Source organism: Lingula anatina, chromosome 10 (assembly GCF_051362555.1).
Source record: "Lingula anatina isolate TDL-2025a chromosome 10, LinAna3.0, whole genome shotgun sequence".
NCBI lineage: Eukaryota > Metazoa > Brachiopoda > Lingulata > Lingulida > Lingulidae > Lingula > Lingula anatina.
This window is the reverse complement of record NC_141776.1, coordinates 12,326,727-12,346,270: the sequence shown is the minus strand read 5'-3', so window position 1 is coordinate 12,346,270 and position 19,544 is coordinate 12,326,727. Positions and strand designations below refer to the sequence as shown.

At 35.0% G+C, this 19,544-nt stretch overlaps 3 protein-coding genes across 3 annotated transcripts in view; 2 read left to right on the top strand and 1 right to left on the bottom strand.

Moving 5' to 3' along the window:
- Window positions 1–52: 52 nt before the first annotated feature.
- On the top strand, window positions 53–4,470 carry LOC147759603 (COP9 signalosome complex subunit 9-like). Its single transcript, XM_086996995.1, has 3 exons — window positions 53–193; window positions 756–828; window positions 3,735–4,470. Exons 1-3 carry the CDS (start codon window positions 125–127, stop codon window positions 3,770–3,772), a joined length of 180 nt encoding a protein of 59 aa, XP_086853121.1. The 5' UTR covers window positions 53–124; the 3' UTR covers window positions 3,773–4,470.
- A 1,397-nt stretch (window positions 4,471–5,867) lies between these two features.
- On the bottom strand, window positions 5,868–12,699 carry LOC106163488 (uncharacterized). Its single transcript, XM_013541092.2, has 8 exons — window positions 12,457–12,699; window positions 11,384–12,099; window positions 10,674–10,769; window positions 10,213–10,314; window positions 9,292–9,423; window positions 9,061–9,083; window positions 8,474–8,637; window positions 5,868–8,037 (listed from the first exon to the last, which is right to left on the bottom strand). Exons 2-8 carry the CDS (start codon window positions 11,891–11,893, stop codon window positions 7,256–7,258), a joined length of 1,809 nt encoding a protein of 602 aa, XP_013396546.2. The 5' UTR covers window positions 11,894–12,099; window positions 12,457–12,699; the 3' UTR covers window positions 5,868–7,255.
- Window positions 12,700–16,316: 3,617 nt separating this feature from the next.
- LOC106163743 (protein timeless) overlaps window positions 16,317–19,544 on the top strand; it is a 100,213-nt gene continuing 96,985 nt past the window's right edge. Inside the window, exon 1 of the mRNA XM_086997952.1 lies at window positions 16,317–16,783. The gene's annotated coding sequence lies outside the window, so the exon portion shown is untranslated. The remainder of the gene's footprint in view (window positions 16,784–19,544) is intronic.

Genomic DNA, 19,544 nt, shown 5'->3' with positions numbered 1-19,544 from the left:
TAAATTGCAATGTAGTTAACTTTATTAAAGGTGCAATTCAATTCTTTTTTAGTTTTTCATGGATACAGTGACCTCTATTGAGTAAATTTATCACCACACAATAAGAAGATCAAAAAGAAACATCATGAAACCAAGTTTAGTGGTGGATGAAATGTTTCCTGAAGGGGCAGGGCCCTACATGGACATTGAAGAGGTAAACTCGATGTCAGAAAAGATGCATAGCACTCAAGACTTTGGCTTTCAGTGGACACACAAATCACGATCGAATAATTCCATGTTGATGTTCTCAATCGATCGCCGATTTTTTAGTTGGATTTTTTATTATCAAGATTTTTCACAAACTGCGTGCCTCAAGGCTTGTATACATATTTAAGAGCAGCACTGAAAATACGTCTGAAGACTTTCCTGTGCAATCATAACTTTATTTAACATCTCAGCATTCGAAACAAAGCCATTTATGATTTGTCTTCGTTCATGCACTCACAAGTTTCAAACAACATGTAACCAGTAGTAAGTCTAATTTTTAAATGCAACCCATCTTTCATTTTTGGAATTCAGTCCCCATGTAATTTTAAGATAATGCTGTTTTGTGAAGTGTAATTGCTCTGTTAAGTTCAAATCTAGTGCTTATTATGATATAACATTATATTATATTATATTACAGAAACTGGAGTCAAATTTTTGCTTTTTATATAACACTAAGTTTGAAGCACTCATATGATATAACTGTGCTGTGTAAACATTTAATTTTTCAGGCTGGTGGATCCAGTGCACTGCTGATGGATCTGGCTGCAAATGAGAAGTCGGTTGATCAGGACTTTTATAACGGTGAGTTAAATATCCAGTGCCTTACTTTCAGTGCTGGTTAAGTTGCCACTGGTGAAAAACAGGGGAAAGATGATTTGAAAATAAGCAAAGGGAACACGAAGGTTAACATTCACAAAGAGCCTGTGTGTGTGTGTGTGTGAGAGAGAGAGAGAGAGAGAAGTCCTTGAGGTCTCAAGTGAACATTCCCATGTTGTTTCTCTCCTTCACAGACAGGGAAGGATTTAGAGAGCTGCAAAATGACCCAAGGAATAACAACAGTTGATAGAATTTTTATGTACAGACACAGATGTGTCTGTACATATTGCCATCACCTGCGTCTGTCGTCGCCGTCGTCGCCGATGCCGATGCCGATGCCGATGCCGTCGCCGTGCACTTTCATTGTAAACACGATAAGTGGAAGGCAGTTTTAGTTTTTGGCTTAATATTTACAGAGCTGATAAATATTCATAAAACGCAGGTCAAGTTTGAAAATCAGCATGATCAGGCCATTATTGTAGAAGTTATGCTGTTTTTTCACTTTTCAGCATATATGAAACACTGTAAACACAATATAAGAAAAACAGATTGGCTGATTGTCATGAAACTCATAGGAGTGATCAATCCTGCTAAAACGCAGGTTGAGTTCAAAAATCAGCATAATCGGAGCATTATTTTAGAAGTTATGCTGTTTTTTCACATTTCCTCAGATTCAACTCTTAGGCATGTTAACAGTCTCATTATTGAACTAATAAGATATGTAAAAGTGTTTGTTTGACATTTCCTGCATCTTTACAACATTGTTAGTTGATTATGTAAAAATGATGGTAAACTTGTAATCGTGTATTGTGTAATAAAGTGTCAAAAACGGAAATAAACTCAAATCATTGCAGTTTGTCAGATTCAATCATTCACCATGTTCAGAATCTCAGAATGGAGGAAATTGGACATTTAACACTATTCTATTGATATTTTCCCCATCTCATCAATTTTCTTAGTTGCTCATATAAAAATTGCAGTTAACTGTTTATTTTGTTTTATGTTAAAAAAAGTGTTAAAAATGGAAATAAACCCATGTCAGAACAGTGCTGTCTTGTTTCACATTTTCTCAGATTCAATTCTTAGGCATGTTAACAGTCTCATTATTTAATCAATAAGATACGCAAAAGTGTTTGGTTGACATTTCCTGCATCTTTACAACATTATTAGTTAATTATTTAAAAATGATGGTAAACTTGTTATTGTGTATTGTGTAATAAAGTTTCAAAAATGGAAATAAACTCATATCATTGTAGTTTGTCAGATTCTATCATTCACTATGTTCAGAATCTCAGAATGGAGGAAATTGGACATTTAACACTGTTGTATTGATATTTTTCCCATCTCATCAATTTTCTTAGTTGATTGTATAAAAATGGCAGTAACCTGTTAATTTTGTTTTATGTTAAAAAAATTGTTAAAAATTGAAAAAAAAAAAAAACATTTCAGAACAGTGCTGTCTTGTTTCACATTTTGGCATTTTCAAGTTGTGACTTTGAAGTTCCATGGGCCTGAAGACCTTTGCTAGTCACATTTCTGAATATCCATAATACTAATATTTTATTATTAAAATTGATGGTCATTATGCTGTTAAAAATTATGTAATATTGCATCAAAATTTGAAAAAAAACACTATTTTGGGCACTGCTCCCATGATGACCATTTAAGAAAAACCATGTCACTTACTGTTCTCAAACTTACAGGAAAGAAACATGGGACTAAAATACAGCTTCAGTAGGCAATGCAGTCTGTTTGGTAATTCTTACTGCCAGTTAAAGTTTTTTTGTGAAAATTAAATTTTTCACATATTGGCATTTTCAAGGTGTGACTTTGAAGTTCCATGGGCTTGAAGACCCATGCTAGTCACATTTTCTGAAAATCCATAATACATATATTTTATTATTAAAAATTGACGGTCATTATGCTGTTAACCATTATGTAATATGGCATCAGAATAGAAGAAAACACAATTTTGGGTGCTGCTGCCATGATGACCATTATGGGAAAACCATGTTACTTATGATTGCCAAACTTTCAAAAAAGAAATACAGGACTAAAATGCAGCCTGAGTTGGAAAAGCAGTCTAATTGGCTTCTTTTTCTGGAAGTTATACATTTTCAAAGTGTGAACTTGTTACACATTTTACTTACATTGGTATTACCTGTTGAGCATAATTAAAATTTGATGTTGAATTTGCAGTTTAACATAATGTTCTTTTGCATCAGAATTGACAGTAGCCTATTTAGTGCATAGTTATTTCCTGTTTTTTGTCTGTACATTTGACAGCTTTGCTGCCTTGTTCATAATTTTAATCACTCATGTTAACACTACAACATCACGTACAAAAAATATATTAATTGCCAATAAAAGTACTTTGTAAATAATAATGGGAAAATGAACAATATCACTTGTTTAAGCTGTTGTATAAAAACAAAACCATCTGAAACATTTTTGTTTTTGATCACATATCAACAGTGTTTGTGTCCGATAAAATCTTAATTTTAGCAATTTACCCCTTACCAAGGTATACTTATCCTTAACTTTGGACGAAATTTTGATATACAAATCCACTTTTGAGCTCTTGATTTCAAATAACTTTTTTTACAAGTGAAATTCACCACAGCATACCACTCAATTATTAGGACTTGATATTGATCAGTGATTAGAAACTCATTACTAGTATACAGGTTCAAAATATTGTAATTTTGTCAACATTTTGGTGATTAAAGAAAATTATTGCAAAACAAAAAGTATAATACTCCTTCTGTAACTAAAATCATGTTTTCTTTACTAGTTGATTCTTCTCTCAGTGTATCGTTGCTATAGTAGTAGTTATAATAATAATAATAATAATAATAATAATAATATCAGCTGTATTTCTGCATTTTCAGATTTTGGTGACCTATTTGATGATGAAGACTTGTCCTAGCAGCATGCCAAGTATAGAACAGATAATAAACAGAAACTGTAAATAGGGATGTATGTAATAAATGTTGCCACATTGAGAACAGGACCGCATGCTTGCTTATTGATGAACTTCCAAAACTTTTTTGCTCTACAGAAAAAATGTTTTTTTTTTTTTTACACAGATATTGTGAAAGAGATCGAATTGAGTATTTATAAAAGTTATAAGAATCTAACTCATGTACTCTAAGAACAACTCCACAGTCTGGTGTAAGAACATGTGTGCAGTTTTTGCTACATCTATAATATAATGTAAGACTATAAAATGAAAAATAGCATGGTATTGCAGCTTCTGTTGCATACAGTGCTGCTTAATGAACAAAATTTCTTGATGGAAGACAATTCGCTACTTTTAAATCTTCAATTTCAAAGGTACAACAGGATGTCAGACAAGTTTCAGACCTCTTGCAATGCACTGTAACAAGACTGGGTCTGTATTATACTTATTAAAAATTAACAGACACCCCAAGTCCAGCTGGTCACTTTGAATATATGTTTATAAAACCTAGTACTTGGCTTATTGAACACCCAATTCACATTTGTCATCATATTCGCCAGGTCATTATAAGGATTTTTGTAACCTATCAATTGTGTTTGAATTTAATGAGTGCATATTGTACCTTTGACACAGTTGGATAAAATAAAATCTGATAAAAAATATCATATCATGCTAATCTCATACACCTTTTTTTAACAACTCAAAATGTCAAAACAATAAAGGTTTAAGACTATTTTTCAATCACAGCTTTCATTTTGAACTAATCTAAGACTTGGTTACTGTGATGTTGTACTATACAGTGTCCACCACTCAGCTGCATTCATAGGTTATAACTTGAACTCCAGAATCTGATTTTTGTTACTGTACAGAAAATATTTATTTTACACAGATATGGTTTAAAAGATTAAAGTGAGTATTCACAAAAGTTGTAAGAAGTCAAACCATGAAACTCAAAAAACAACTCCACTGCAAAAAAAATGTTTGCAGTTCTGCTACAAGATATCTACAATTGCCAATTATAAAATCAAATAACAAGACTATAAAATGAACATACAGCATGTTGCACCTTTGTTGCAGCAATAATGTACAATGCTACATACAATGGCTGACACCACTTAAAAACAATGCCACCAATTCCACAATTGTACACCACACGCACCAGGCCTGCAGGGTTCTAGCAATTTAATGTTGGTGCCAAGATTTAATCACTTTATTACTAGTAGGCAGGGAGACCATTAGGGAATTAGCAGCATTGCTTTTAAGGTGGGTTGGCCATATTTGATCCATGGACCATAGTAAGTCCATAGATCATGTTCTGAAAACATTCATTATTTGAATGGGCATATCTTGTTTGCAGAAGCTAATTTCAACTCCAAATGTCATAAAGCGCTCAGTTTTTTTTGTAAATCACACCTTTCATTTAAACTTAACTCGGAATGGTTACTGTAACATTACATACAGTGTTATCTTTTCAGCTGCATTCATATGAGTTAAAACTTAAACTGTTTCAGTCACAAATACTAGTAAAAGAGAATTTTTATCCAGTAATTTAGTTACCTCAATCATAAAAGGCTGTTTTGTACTCCACCCATTTAATACCTACCTGCAATCCAAGTATTTTTACAGTGTGGTTCAATACTGTAACGATAAAATCACAGTTTAATCCAATTGTTACACTAATTAAAATCTAAACAATTTCAGTAAATACAAATGCGAAACACAGCTTCCCATAAATCCTATTCTGTATTTCACCTGAAATTCATTGTTTCTTTGCATATTATGGTCCCATCTTGGATTAAAACTTGTACACAATCAGGATCTGGGCCCCGTTGCACCAACCGGTCGTAAGTGAGGCGTAGCAGTTGCGTATAATCACTTATATATATACTGTGTAGCAGTATATATATAAGTGATTATTAAATACATTATGTGTGTAGCCATGTACATGTACACGCATGTGTTCAAATTAAATCTTACCACTCATGTCGACACGCCTTAGCTCTCAGCAGTACGGTGTCTTTAATTCTTTTCACAAGTTTTGACAAACCATAACTAACCATAGTCATTTTTTATTCACATTTTATATCATTCATATTTTACTATATATAAACATAGAGACGAAAGCTTAAAATATCAACATTTTAAGGCTCATATAATATGTATTAGGTCTCTTGTATTTCTCAATCTCCAAGATGTAAGCTCGATTGAATTAAATGATACCTCACGGTGTAACCATAGATTAAAAAAAGGTCATGAAATTGTAGTAAAATTATAAAAAGAAAGCAATGCTGGCTTTTTTTGATTATTTTCAGACTCAAATGTTCCAATAACAAATGTGAAAGTGTTCAAATCCATTAATAGAAATACGTACTGCCTCCAATGCGTTTTTCTCATTTACAACAGCATACTATAATAGCATACATAGCATACTATAATAATATTTTGATTCGGAATATATTTACGATTTTATTGCTATATATCCAAGGCAACAGCAAAGTTAACGTATTTTAACGTTCTTATTTCTAAATCAAAATGGAATAATGTAGCTCATGAATTTCTCCGTCACTGAAATGCTCCTTTTGTGTTTATTTATGTCATCATTCCATTATGACTGCAGCTGAGAACTCCTCATTTGCCCAATTATACCATCCACGTATTGTTGGCCAGTGGCGCAACGGAGAGTTACTCGGGCGTAGTTACGACGATCAGTTTTTGTCTTGGTGCAACGGGCGTAAGCAGGGAGAGTAAACCTGGCGCACGGACACCAGGCGTTGCGGTTTACGACAGTCGTAGCCGAGTAAATTTACGCCCTGTTGGTGCAACCGGGCCCTGGAGAATATGACCCTGTTTACATTAAGCAATATACTTGAGTTACACAGTCTATAATGGTACACTATCAGAGACTGACGACTTAAAAACCTGGACCCAGTTTCCCTGACTAAGAACTTAATTACCAAGGTTACATGGTCACATGTTGCCCTATCATGAGCAGTGTAACAGCACTCTCATGGAAATCCTAGTCAACTAAACCTGCGGGGAACTGACTCGAGTTTCTTTTTGTGAAACTGGGGCCTGGATATTTTGTAAGAGAGGCATCAAACCCTGTATATGACATCGCCAATTAATCAACTGGGAAGAAAAAGGATGCTGACTCTCATATAAAAAATGAAATAAGTAATTAAAAATGATCACAACAGAAATTCTATTACTGTTTTTATACTAATGCTTATAAATCAAAGTCATTACCATCTTTTGCTTTTCTAAAGGTAACTAGTCTGTTCTCAATTTTTTTTTCTTAATTTGCAATTTATTTAATGATTATAAAGTTAAATGATTTATCTGCTACACATGCCGTCAACTTGTGCTTGTCATTGGCAAAACTTGTTTCATCCTGAGGCAAAAAATTGCCCTACAGTATAAGAGTTAAATAAGAGGGAGAAAAAGGTTTTTTTAAAGTGGTACATGTAGCTCATTGCCAGTCTTTATAGTGAATGTGGCAGTTGATCCAAACACACGCACTCCACTTTTTGAGCCTTGATAATATGGCGTAACCTTAACACGGTAAGTTGACCCAGGTCTCAACTGACCGCAAGCAGGGTCCCGTAAAGGACCTGGTTGGACCTTACTTTCTTGACCACTGTCCTGCTGTTCTTCCCTTGCCTGGTCATTTTTTACTGGACCTTTCCCCCTTTGGCTGATCTCAGTTTTCTGCTGTTTTAAGGCATTTTTTCCCTTCTCCCTGTGATCATCTGCTTGGCCCCCATGTTTCAACTGACTCGACTTGTGTGGTTTCATCCTTTGTTGACTGCTGATCTGTCGTTCATTCTGTGGTGAGCAGGTGCCCTCTTGACCAGTCACTGATTGATCATTGTCCGATTGTCCACTACCAAGCTGACGTGTGCTCCCTTGTCCACTCTCTGTCTGACTTTTGTCCACTTCTTTGGCACCAAGTCCAGTGGTCTCTTTTCGCCCAAGAATGAAAAGTTGTTTATTTCCACATACAAAAAGAGTGTCATTGATGGTCAGCTCTTTTGAGAAAGGCACTTCTGTGTACACTTCAGAGTTGTCATCATTTGCCACTTCAGCACGGAAATACGTCGTTCTTTGCATAAGGCTGAGGTTTTCTTCCCTGGGTGGTAAAATGAAGTAGCTGCAGGGAAACAGGCGCTTAAAATGAAGTTCAAAATCCGAGATGACAAAGGTCTCCTGCCTAAGACGTACCGGCTCTGGAGCTGTAGGAAGCATTAACCATAAACTTTAATCAATTTGAAGAACATGAATTAGTTGTTCTCAACCCTCTCCCCCCCCCCCAAAAAAAAAATTATATATATATAGGTATATAAATAAATAAATAAATAAATAAAATGTTTGGTTTGTAGCACTTACAAATATTGAATTAATTTTGAAATTTTATCTGACTTGCTATGAGAAAGCATATTGTTTTGAGTGTTTAAAAATAAAATCTTGACTAAGTAAAATAGTAGAAAAGGTGAGACATCTGAAAAGATCTAGTGATTTTATAGGCTACATGGGGAGACACATGTACAATTAAATTTACATACCCCAGTAAATATTTAAATAAAAACATCCCCTTATTTTAAAAGCCACGATAAGCAAACTGATAAAAATAAGGCAAAAATCCATCAAATGACTGGTTTCTTTCTGTACCTTGAAATAGTGAACTGATTTCCTTGTTTATAGGCTGGAGAATTCCACTGTCTGCAGTTGCTTTATCTATGGGTGGTAACTGTAAATCCTCTGCTACACAGCCCTCTGGGGTAAACTGTTGCATCTTGTCTAGTTCTTTTAGTGTTCCCAGAACTTCATCTGCCCTATTAAAATACATAGAGAAACATCAGATTTTAAAAGACAACTGTCCAGAGTCTTTTTTCTACCTTTTCTGTTCTTCATGAAGTCTGCATCACAATAAAATACCATTCAAAATAAAAAGCATTTCCAGTTCCTTTTGTATTAGTCTTCAAAATCTTATTGTGAAAATTTAGAAAAATAGGAATGCATAAACTAAAGAATGGTGAAAAAGATGTACTAGTAAACAAGCAAACAGAAAAACAAAATATTTTCTGATAACACATGAATGATAACTTTTAACCACTGTGTAGATTAGCTATCCAGTAGCATTTTGCAAAAATTAAGTTTTTAAAATCTATTATCGAACTTAGAATGTAGTCTTATTGGCTACATTGCATTGATAACAAAAAGATTGCTGTTTGGGATTATTTCCAAATTATACTTACCGCTTTAACATGGCAGTTCCTTCCTGAAATTGTATCATTCAGATGGTAAAGTGTAATTCAAGTCAAAATTTATAGATATTTGGATAAATAAATAAATACATAAATAAATAAATAAATAAAATGAAATATACCAGCTAAGTTTTCCTCTTACCGTTAAAAATTGGGGAAAAAATGACAACATTCAATAACATTTATATGACACACTATGAGCAAATGTACAAAGATACTGACTGTGAGGATGTGCTTGCTATTTCTCTCCTTGCCAATGTTAACCAAACTTTCTTCCATGTCTTTCACTTCTTCTGTTGCTTTAAAATATTTTTCTAACATCTGGTCCAGCTTATCTTCCGCCATATCTGCTTCCTGAAGGAAAAAATAGGTTAGAAAAAAAATTAATTTTATTAAAATTAATCTCAATCACAACACATGCCAGCTATTGTTAGTGTTCAGTTGGTACACCAGGCAAAACATTTTAAATGTTCTTGTTTTATTTGCCCTTACGCTTTTGCTCTCAACATGGCTTAGTGTCGCTTCTCTGCCATATAAACTATTACTGACCATTGGGCAACTTTCCAGTTCTCACAACTGGCTAGAATTGAAGCAGCTGGTTTTGATTGTACTGGGCACTGGTCAGATTACATGACCTGGTAATTTATGCTATGAAAATTGGGGTGCAGTAATGAAGGCCTCACAGCTGCTCTCTTGTGTGAGTTTCAAATACCATTTAGTTTTTAACATTTAGTTTTAACAGGGCACTTAATTTGGCCCATGAGTCCTGTGTTTCAGAGTTCACCCACCACCTGTTAAAAGTATCTGATATAGACCCCATTCCCATACCTAGATTGATCTAGAAGGATTGACCCATTTCGAAGGGGATTCTTGCTATACTGCATTCGGATTAAGTGGCTTAAATCTCTGGTACACTTACTGAAGCTGCTAAACAATAGTTAATTATCCCCTAACAGCTTCAGTAGGCGTGCCAGACATCAGAGCTGCTTAAGCTGAATGTAATTTAGCGAGAAACCCCTTTTAGATGGGTCGATCATGCTAGATCGATCTAGGTATGGGAATGGGGTCATAGAGGTGTGTGACATGTGTGACCTTTGACCTATGAAACTCAGGGCGTGCCCATGGGGACTTGCTGTGAATTACCTCATCAATCTGAAGAAGAAGGCTTTTTTCGAATCTTTCTAAAACATGGTAAAGAGATGCAAAGTGGCCATTGACCTTTTCACATGCTGCATTTTTCTTCATCTGCAAAAGAAAAATTTCAAATTTTCAAAAATAATGCTGCACTTCATATATCATTAACTGTCTACTATGCATTTTCATTTTACATATTTTTATTTTGTTTGTAATATTTTCTTGTCTTATGGCTTTGTAGACAAAGTTAAATCAAATGGAGGATAATTATTCAAAAATAAACATTTTCTATCACTTGATAAAAATCAAAGCTTTCTTAGTTTGTGATTTTTTGAGGTTCTAAGTATCTATTAAGTCCATTACAAATGCCTACAGTACTTTATATGGTAATTACAGTTATTATACTCATATAATTCAAAGTAAATATATTAATCATTAAGCTACAACAGAAAATAATATCATTCACTCACTATGATTTTTCCTTTCTCAACTAAAATTTTGCTGGGAAAATCTGCTAATGGCTCCAAGGCGTGCTGTACCTGGTCAAATCCCAATTCAGCTTTCTCCTGAAATATGAAAAGTTTAAGAGTTTTACATTTGAAGTTTGGACTTGTGCATAGTACTTCATGTACCACAGTCAGATCCAATTAATTTCCCCTTTTCCCAAAAAGGGGAAAATCTTTTCTGGTCTTAAAATATTACGTTTCATATATTTTTGGAATTTTTCATTAACTTGACCTCTGAATTCCTAGAGTGGGGATGGTGAGGAGGAGAAAAAAAATTCTATCAAAAAAGAGTTCTGTTATTAGTAACTATTAAACTGAACATGCTGCTGTTTTTTTTTTTTTTTTGTTTTTTTTTTTCAAATATTTCAGGCTCACAACTATCATTTTACATAGATCAATCCAACTCTGCAGGGACTTTCGCTGAATACAATCAGACTGACAGATAAAGATTCCTTTTCGTTTCCAGTGTACGGGTATAATCACCATTTTTTTTTTTTTTTTTTTTTTTTTTGTATTCTACTCAATGCCAGGAGAAGGTGTGTTAATTTCTGTAAGATCCAAGATAGAAATGATTTAAATGATTTCTAAATGCAATCTGAAATACATTTCTGGCAATTTACAAAATCAACTTTAATTATAATTATGATAATGACAAAAACAGTGAAGGTACATACCTTCATTTCAACAGCTGCATCTTGTAATTTGATTACATTGTGAAATTTGTGACGACCAAAATTGGCACATTCGGTACAGCAGTGCAGACAGCAGTGTGTACATATTAACTCCAGGCGCCGGTTATGGCTCGAACAGACATATTTATCAGGCGGATTATTTTCGATATTGAGGAGCAAGTGGTCAGCATACTTCCCTCTGTTGGGATGCAACTCTTTAGCACAGCTTTCGCAGTAGAAAAAGCAGCAACTTTCACATAAGACAGTGGCTCTGTCTGGTGGCAGTTTTGAACAAAAGTGACAGAAGTAAGTGGCACCATCTGTTACGTCTTCTGCCTCACAAGTTTCATCAGTTTGTTTCCCAGAGGTAGATGGCTCCACAGTTTCATTTACTTCACATTTCTGAGGGTTGCTTGGAGCATTATTTTCATCCCTTGTGTCAGCTAGAGGGTTGAGCTCATCTTTCAGTGGACTGGAAGGCTTCTCAATCTCGGTCTCCTTATTTCTTTCCATGTTAGGGCTTTATGACATGTGGTTGAACTACACATATATTAAATACTGTGCCAGGTCCTTTTTCTTCAAGAACAGATACTCAGGGAATTATAAAGCTGTACGTAGAATTTTTGTGATTCTGAGCACTTCTTGTTGTTGAAATTGTACCAGTTAGGTCGTTCTGAAGATGGTGTCTATACCCCCGAGTCTCTTATTTCCTTGTTCTCCTGTTTTAAGTTGAAATACAAGTATAGTGAACTATAAATCTTCAATTAAATTTCACTCAGGAATAGCTAGTGTACTACAGTGCGTACTAGTAAACTATATACTTACTCCCTCCAAAGTCCTGTACAGAACCCCACCCCCACCCCCGTAGTCACAAATATTTAATGTTTCTCTTTCAACTGTTAACCTTTAACTTGTATTTGTCGCAATCATTCTACTCTTCAACTCTGGAACCTATATATTTAGATCAATGTCGGGTGGCACAAGTCCTATAGCTACATGTCATGTACATATGTAGCTGGTACAAAAGTAGAAGATATCCAAACATTTTATGTAGATGCTTCTATAGATGGTTATACCTGCACATGAATTGGAAACACTGCTATCACCAGAAAACAAAAAGGCACCCCTGTCAAAATAATCGGTATCAGCTTCAGTTTGAAACCGAAAGTGCAAAGCTTCCTAGAAAAACACTGGGTGTCCAAGACAGCCAAGACAGGACAAATCCAACGTTATATTTTTATGTTATCGTTTTCTTGTGTATTCTGTCGGTTGAATGGCTACTTTGAAGAAAGCTACTTTGTGCTCGTATTCTGTATGTTTTGTTAATGGAAACAAAACGACCGAAACGGGCCTCTATACTACGTTAATTTTAATAAAAATCACGTTAGATGGCGCTCTTACATGTAACTTCGACGCTGGCTCTGTTATCTGTTTTTCTATATATATAATGTAGTACCGCTCATTTTCATATTTAGAACACATTTAGTATTTATGCTTCTTCTGTCAAATAATAATAATAATAATAATTATTATTATTATTATTATTATTATTATTATTATTATTATTATTATTATTATTATTATTATTATTATTATTATTTATAACTTTTTTCGTAAGTCTTAGCCTTAGTCTACATTTGGTCGGTACAATCGCTAAGAATGATTCATCAGGAAAACTGAGATAGAACGATTTTAAATAAATACATAGAAAAATATCCTCAGCGTAGAAATGTAAGCCTATACTTTTGGTAAAATACAGAGATATTGTATACACATTTGTAAATGAATTTTTTTTGAGAAATTTGCACCATGCACTAATACTGATCTTGTTTCTACTTATATCTCATGAAGGAGGGGTGGATCCAGGACTATTTGAAGGGGGGGGCGGTTTTTAGGAATAACGGGTCGCGGATGGGAAGCCAAACCTGGCCCCCTCTTCTCCCCTGTCGTGGGGTTTCGGGGCCCGCTGGAGGTATTTTAGAGGGCGAACGGTGCCATTTGGTACGTGTAAATAGAACTATGATTCAGCTAGTCAAATTCTAATTTCAAGAGGTGTGATCTTTTTCAGAAAACGAAGGGGGTGGGGGGGGGGGGTCAAGACCCCCCTTCCCAAACCCGCCACTGTATAGTCATGTCATCATCATCAATATCAGTCATGTAATCAGGGGCGGATCCAGGATTATTTGAAGGGAGGGTCCGGAACGACAGGCCTCGGATGCGAAGCCGACCATTGCCACCTTGTTGTGCCCTTTGGTACAGTTTAGAACTATGATTAAGCTAGTCAAAATGCTAATTTCAGGAGGGGAATATTGGTGTGATATGTTTTTAAAAAAACCGACCCCCCCCCCCCCCCCTCTAAATCCGCCACTGTGTAATGTATTTCTTACATGAGAATAAGCGAAAATGGGTAAAAAAACTAAGAAGACATCATCTGAAATACATCGTTTGGACGTATTAAATACAACAATCTGACTATGAATATCTTGAAAAGGTCGAGAAAACATCCTTTAAAAGACTTGGGGGGTTTAAATTAACGGGGAACTGATAAACTCCTTTCAATGAAAAACGGATGAAACCATAATATATAAGCGTACCAAAGAGATTAAGTCTTGATTTTTCCTTATGAACAGTTTCAGGTCATATCAATCAGTTTGTAAAGAACGTGAGTCCTACATGTAGCATGATACGGATTGCGTCCTTTCTATATTGACAAATTTGGTAAACAGAATCCTTCAAATAAACTTTCATTTCTTAATTTATGAAATAAGTAGGAGTGCTTTTCTCATTGAATATTGTGCTGGAAGTGAAAGGCAAAAACTATCGGCAGATATTTCCTCTTTCTTTAGAAATCGTAGAATATCATTTTCTATTGATTACACACCATCACAGAGCGCGCTCTTTAGTCGCATATTAGGCCTATGTGTAAAAATCCACTCAATCACCTCAATGACCTTAAGTGACAAACAAAAAGACATATTGATAAATTGGAATTTTTTAGTCTCCTATATACCTTGCATTTAACTTGGGGGATTCTCCTTGGTAAGCAGATTCATATTCGCATTCGTTTTCGCTGAAGTTGATTTTTAAACTCACTACGGTCGACGGCTATTTGCCTGTATGGCTGAGAAGAAAAGCAGTGAGACGTGCGGAAAAAAAACTTGTGTTTTTCATCCAAGCGATTGATTCAATCGTTTTCAAACCAATCAATGTGACATACGAGCGTGGATTGGCTCATTACCTCCGCCAAGGAGGTTATGTTTTTTATTATTATTTTAACAGCACAAGATCTACATCGCGTTCCAGAGTCGGAAGTCTTTGCGTTGGATGCAAAAGGTCAAAACTTAATAGATTGATAGATTGATGATTCTTACAAGTTAAAAGCTACTGTGGTGTACCATGTCTAAAAGTCATATTTTTTACGCCTAATATGTTCCTATAAAACTACTAATATTTCTAAATTCATACAAAAAAAAATACAACCTCAAATAAATAAATGAATAAATAAATACAAGGATAATAATTTAATAAAAACACCTGATGCCAATATTTCCTTCTGGCATGTTAGAAAAAAATGATACAAAACATTCAACCCAAGAGTAGGGACGGATCGAGGATGATTCCTGACGAGATAAAAATCGTCTTTTTTTTTCTCGAGGAAAATTAGATTTGGGACAGAAATCCCGGAAATCTGTGATGATGTTAAGCTCTGGGTCGGAAATAGCTCCGGTGTGAAGTGTCACAAATGTAGGATTAAGAAGAAGTATAGACTCACAAGTAAAAACCTCATACCACGAGCCTTATAATATCCAAGAAGTTATAACTTCTTGTATTATCACACTAGACTACCGAAAGAAAACAAATGGTGATATATTTTAAGGAATATGATAAAATGGTCTCTAGACAGTCTCGTGCCTAGTGATAAAAAAAAAACGTTCAATGAAAATGATTAATCATAAATGGTGTAGTAAAGACCAAGGAAGTAGATTTGGAGGGGGGGGGGTATTGCTTTGATGGAAGAAAAGTTTATTTCAAAATAGAAAAATATTGCCCCTTTTGCTTCAATACTGATATTAACACGCCAAAGTATACTTTTATGAAAGAAAAACTAAGTCAAAATTCAACTTTGCTTCAGTTAATTTCAATTGTTTAATTATCACCATACCTTCTAATATGATTAAAAATAAAAATTCAACAACAATCAAGCCATATAGTCAACTTTAAACTACTATCCATTTTTAAGACGCTCTGAGGGGATTGATTGGTTACCCTGCTGATAAGCTTGGACATAATAATTCGTTATTATGTCCAAGTGATAAGGTAGGCCCTATAAAATGGCAGGACCGTAAAGGGATGCATGGGAAAGGGAATTGGGGGACCCGTTGAAAGTCTAATGTAGCTAGCCTTTGTTTTCTGCTTTGAGTACACCAATTCAAGTTGTTTTATCAATAGTAGGCCTTACACTATCCAACTTACATAATTCTTACTTTTACACATTTTAAGAAGAAAATAGATAGGGCCTACATATGTAGGCTACAACACGCCGACGACACGCCAGTGACGCCGTAACCATCGCTTTTACTTCGCAGCTGAAAGTCGCTGTGGGCCCGACGATTTCGTGATTTCGTGCTATTTAACACTTAATAGGACTTCAGATAAATTAAAGATATAGGCCCTACCTAAGAGAATCTTTTTCAAAAAAACACCTAGGGTTAATGGAGGTTAATGTAGGCCCTACAACATGAATAGACGATACAGTCATGAGAGATTTTAGATCCAAGGTGGAAGTCGTGATCAACTGCTAGTGTAATCAACACTGAATCAATTTAATCACCGGAACACACCCGCGGGTTTAGAATATTTGGGCCAGCCTCGAGGGTCGCACCTGAACGATCGTAACACGCATGCGCACCTGAAACGTTTGGAGCGTGCACGTGACTGTGGTGTTCCAGACCGTTACGCAACATCATCCGTTGATACTGCATCCCTAATTCTACAATTTACAAAATTGTTCTAGAATTTGACAAGACAATAATGCGCTATTATTTTGATGTTTTTAAATTGCTCAGTTTTTCGATGAATTTTATTCCTCCACATTATACAGCCTTGCAGGAAAGACCGACCAAATAGTTTGTGGTCGTGTGAGACCTAACACGTGACTGTTTCATGACATTATAATATCAATGACGGCTATACGTCGACCACATAGTGCGAGAGTTCAAGACATTGATTAGCTTTAGAGTGACCGTTTCACAAGACCAGTTAACATTTACTTAAAAACAACATTTTGCATTGGAGGAAGCAAGGACTTGAGACGTGAATTTTTTCGATCTTGAACGCCGAAAAAATACGCCAAGTACTAGTTGCTGCCATGATGACGGAATTGACCTAGTTTTATCTTCTCAGGTGGGCTAAAGTTTTTGTTTCGGTAATATTTACAGTTGTATGTTTATTAGTATAGTCCGACTATATGGTTTTTACTAAGAATTACGTTTTTGGGATTTAATATACGGAAACTGCTGTGAATATTCAGCATCTGGAAACGGGTTTGCTTGATAACTAATGTCGATGGGTGCATTTGTAGAGTTGCCATATTGCCTTCTGTTGTTTATAAATAATGGTTTGTAGTAGTCTAGACACAACGAGTAAATTGTGAAATGTACTGACTGCTGTAAGGCATGAAATAGACTACCAGTAGAATAAGTTAACTTGATGAATCGCATCCTTCTACACAAAGGTTAAATACCAAGTCTTAACCCTTCTTTTAGTAATTAATGCATGGTGCTTTATTTTGGTCTGTCTGACCACAAATTTTAACGTCCACAAGTGCCCACAAGCATAATATGATTGGAAACCAGTTTATATATATATATATATATATATATATATATATAATTTAAAGGTATTTTAAGTTAGAAAGCAGCATAAAGTGCCCTAATATGTAGGCCTTCTAAATGCTAACGAAGAGAAAGATTGTGTCTTAAAGCATTGACGAGCGACCACAAGCATCCACAGACATAGAATAGTAGAAAGACCAACAGTTAAACATAAAATGGTTAAGAAATCTGCTGATTAATAAATATTAAGCCTATGAAAGCTCACAGTGACTGCATGATTAAAGAAATAAATGGAATAAAGCAGATAAAAGCTTTTGGATTTGGATCCAATTGAGTGTTTCTATAATCTATGAAAAAATAAGCTAGACAGATCTCCTTGTGATTTATTCATTAACACGTCGCTATGTCCTTGTATTGTTCCTCTCCCACAATATTACTATAATTTTCCACACCTTCACTACATGGCATTGTTACTACCCACTGGTGAAGATACATTTAAACACACTAACTAAAAACTCTAACTAAAAACCAAGGCAAGAAAGTGGCAAATATTTTTGTCATACAAAAAACTAATGATAGTTTGCAACAGTTTGGAGAAGAATTGGTGCATTTTAGTAACATTTGCAAGGGCTTATTGATGCTAACTAAATCATAATTTTGCAAGGGGGAGTTATGATGCAGTTCTAAGAGTAAGGATGCAATTAAATAAATAAATAAATAAATAAGTAAAATCTAAAAAAAAACAATCTCAGTCCTACACAACTACCATACTCGGCACCAAATGATCTTGAATTCACTGGTATATCGGACCAAACTACCCAATTTCGAGGTGTGCATCAATATGCGCTTCGAAGTATCATTCTGAAGCCGCTCTTGCCTAGTATGCAATGTGATAGTGATGATTTTCAGCAGGATTGGAAAGTAGTGCATCTCATCTCAAAATGCGTTCTGGGGTATGATACTGTGAAATGCGTACTGACACACACCTTGAAAACGGGTAGTGTGATCCGATCTACTGGCGAATTCGGGATCATTTGGTGCCAGGTCTGGTAGTTATATACATCTAACAAAAATAACAAAAAAAAGTATATATACATATATATATGCTACACATTTGGGAAGTTCATACTTCACCTTATACTTGCTTAAAATAAGTTTTCTTCATTGATTTGAATAACAACATTAATACCACGTCATTATATTAAATTTTACTATACTATATATCTAGAGAAATAATTGGTATAAATTAACACATTGATTAGTCACCTAGATAGATGAACTTACCAGAGTCTACTCTGACTCTTTATGTAGCATATGACTAACGTTGACTTAATAGGCCGTCAGTATGAAGTTGGGTGCTAAGGCAAGGCAAATTTTGTGTGTATTGTATATTTTTGATCCAATTTGTGTACTTGTGTGACCTCTGAGACACACTAGTAGTCAGTTGTATTATTATTGTTAGACGTAAATAATAAGGAAATGGTAAAAAAAAGTAAAATTTTACCTTTAATATTTGTTTGAGTCTAGGGCAAGGGAAAAATGTTTTTATACATATATGTATTAAAGTTGAAGCAATAATAACTCTTCCTCTGAGATTCAAAATTACGCAAGAAATACATTCTAAACAACACATGGAAATATATTATATTGCATTTCACCACTTAAACAGCTGTTATTGTAGTAAAATTAAAAACTGTGCTTGTCAATAGGGCTTTCGGTGCCTTTCTTCCCGGTCGTCAAGGCATCCGTTGCCAAGGATATTGGCGCATCACACGGATTCTCGCTTGCATTTGAGACCAAAATAACATGTGGCGGGATAAGACATAGCAGGCGCATTACACAATCCTCAGACGTAAGTTGTGAGTTTTTGTACAGTGTGTTGGATAACGAAAAGCCCAGAACTGCACAGGTTTTAGATATACATGCATACTGAGCAATAAGATGATTTATCGTATGAATCTTATTTTATTGTAATAAACTGTTGTTGTTGTCTACTTTTCCCACGGTTTTAAGTAGGTCATCAGAAAACCCCGCTCGACTATGCCGTGTCAGAGAGTGCTCCGTCAGTTTAAATATCTTAAGAAAATTTAACAAAAAACCAAGCGTTTAGGAAAAAAACCCTGGACTAACTTTGAATGCAGGAATGGGGTCGTTGACCACTGGTAAGTGCGGGAAAATTGCCCTTTACGCCAGGAAAATCCAATTTTTGGCCAAAACGAAGAGTTATTATGACTTTAATTAAGACACTTGTGGTTGCAATGTGAAAATTAGCTTGCTTCACAGGTTTATTGAGCTTTTATGTAGAGATTGTATTTGACAAGATTTATGCA

What these genes read in the sequence shown, in the direction of transcription:
- LOC106163488 (XM_013541092.2), bottom strand. Translation starts at nt 11,893, where the DNA reads ATGGAAAGAAATAAGGAGACCGAGATTGAGAAGCCTTCCAGTCCACTG. An exon ending in TTGAGAAAGGAAAAATCATA is followed by an intron (nt 10,315 to 10,673) that starts GTGAGTGAATGA and finishes TTTCTTTTGCAG; the next exon opens with ATGAAGAAAAATGCAGCATG. An exon ending in ATAGCAAGCACATCCTCACA is followed by an intron (nt 9,084 to 9,291) that starts GTCAGTATCTTT and finishes ATACAATTTCAG; the next exon opens with GAAGGAACTGCCATGTTAAA.
- LOC147759603 (XM_086996995.1), top strand. Translation starts at nt 125, where the DNA reads ATGAAACCAAGTTTAGTGGTGGATGAAATGTTTCCTGAAGGGGCAGGG. An exon ending in CCTACATGGACATTGAAGAG is followed by an intron (nt 194 to 755) that starts GTAAACTCGATG and finishes TTAATTTTTCAG; the next exon opens with GCTGGTGGATCCAGTGCACT. An exon ending in TGATCAGGACTTTTATAACG is followed by an intron (nt 829 to 3,734) that starts GTGAGTTAAATA and finishes CTGCATTTTCAG; the next exon opens with ATTTTGGTGACCTATTTGAT.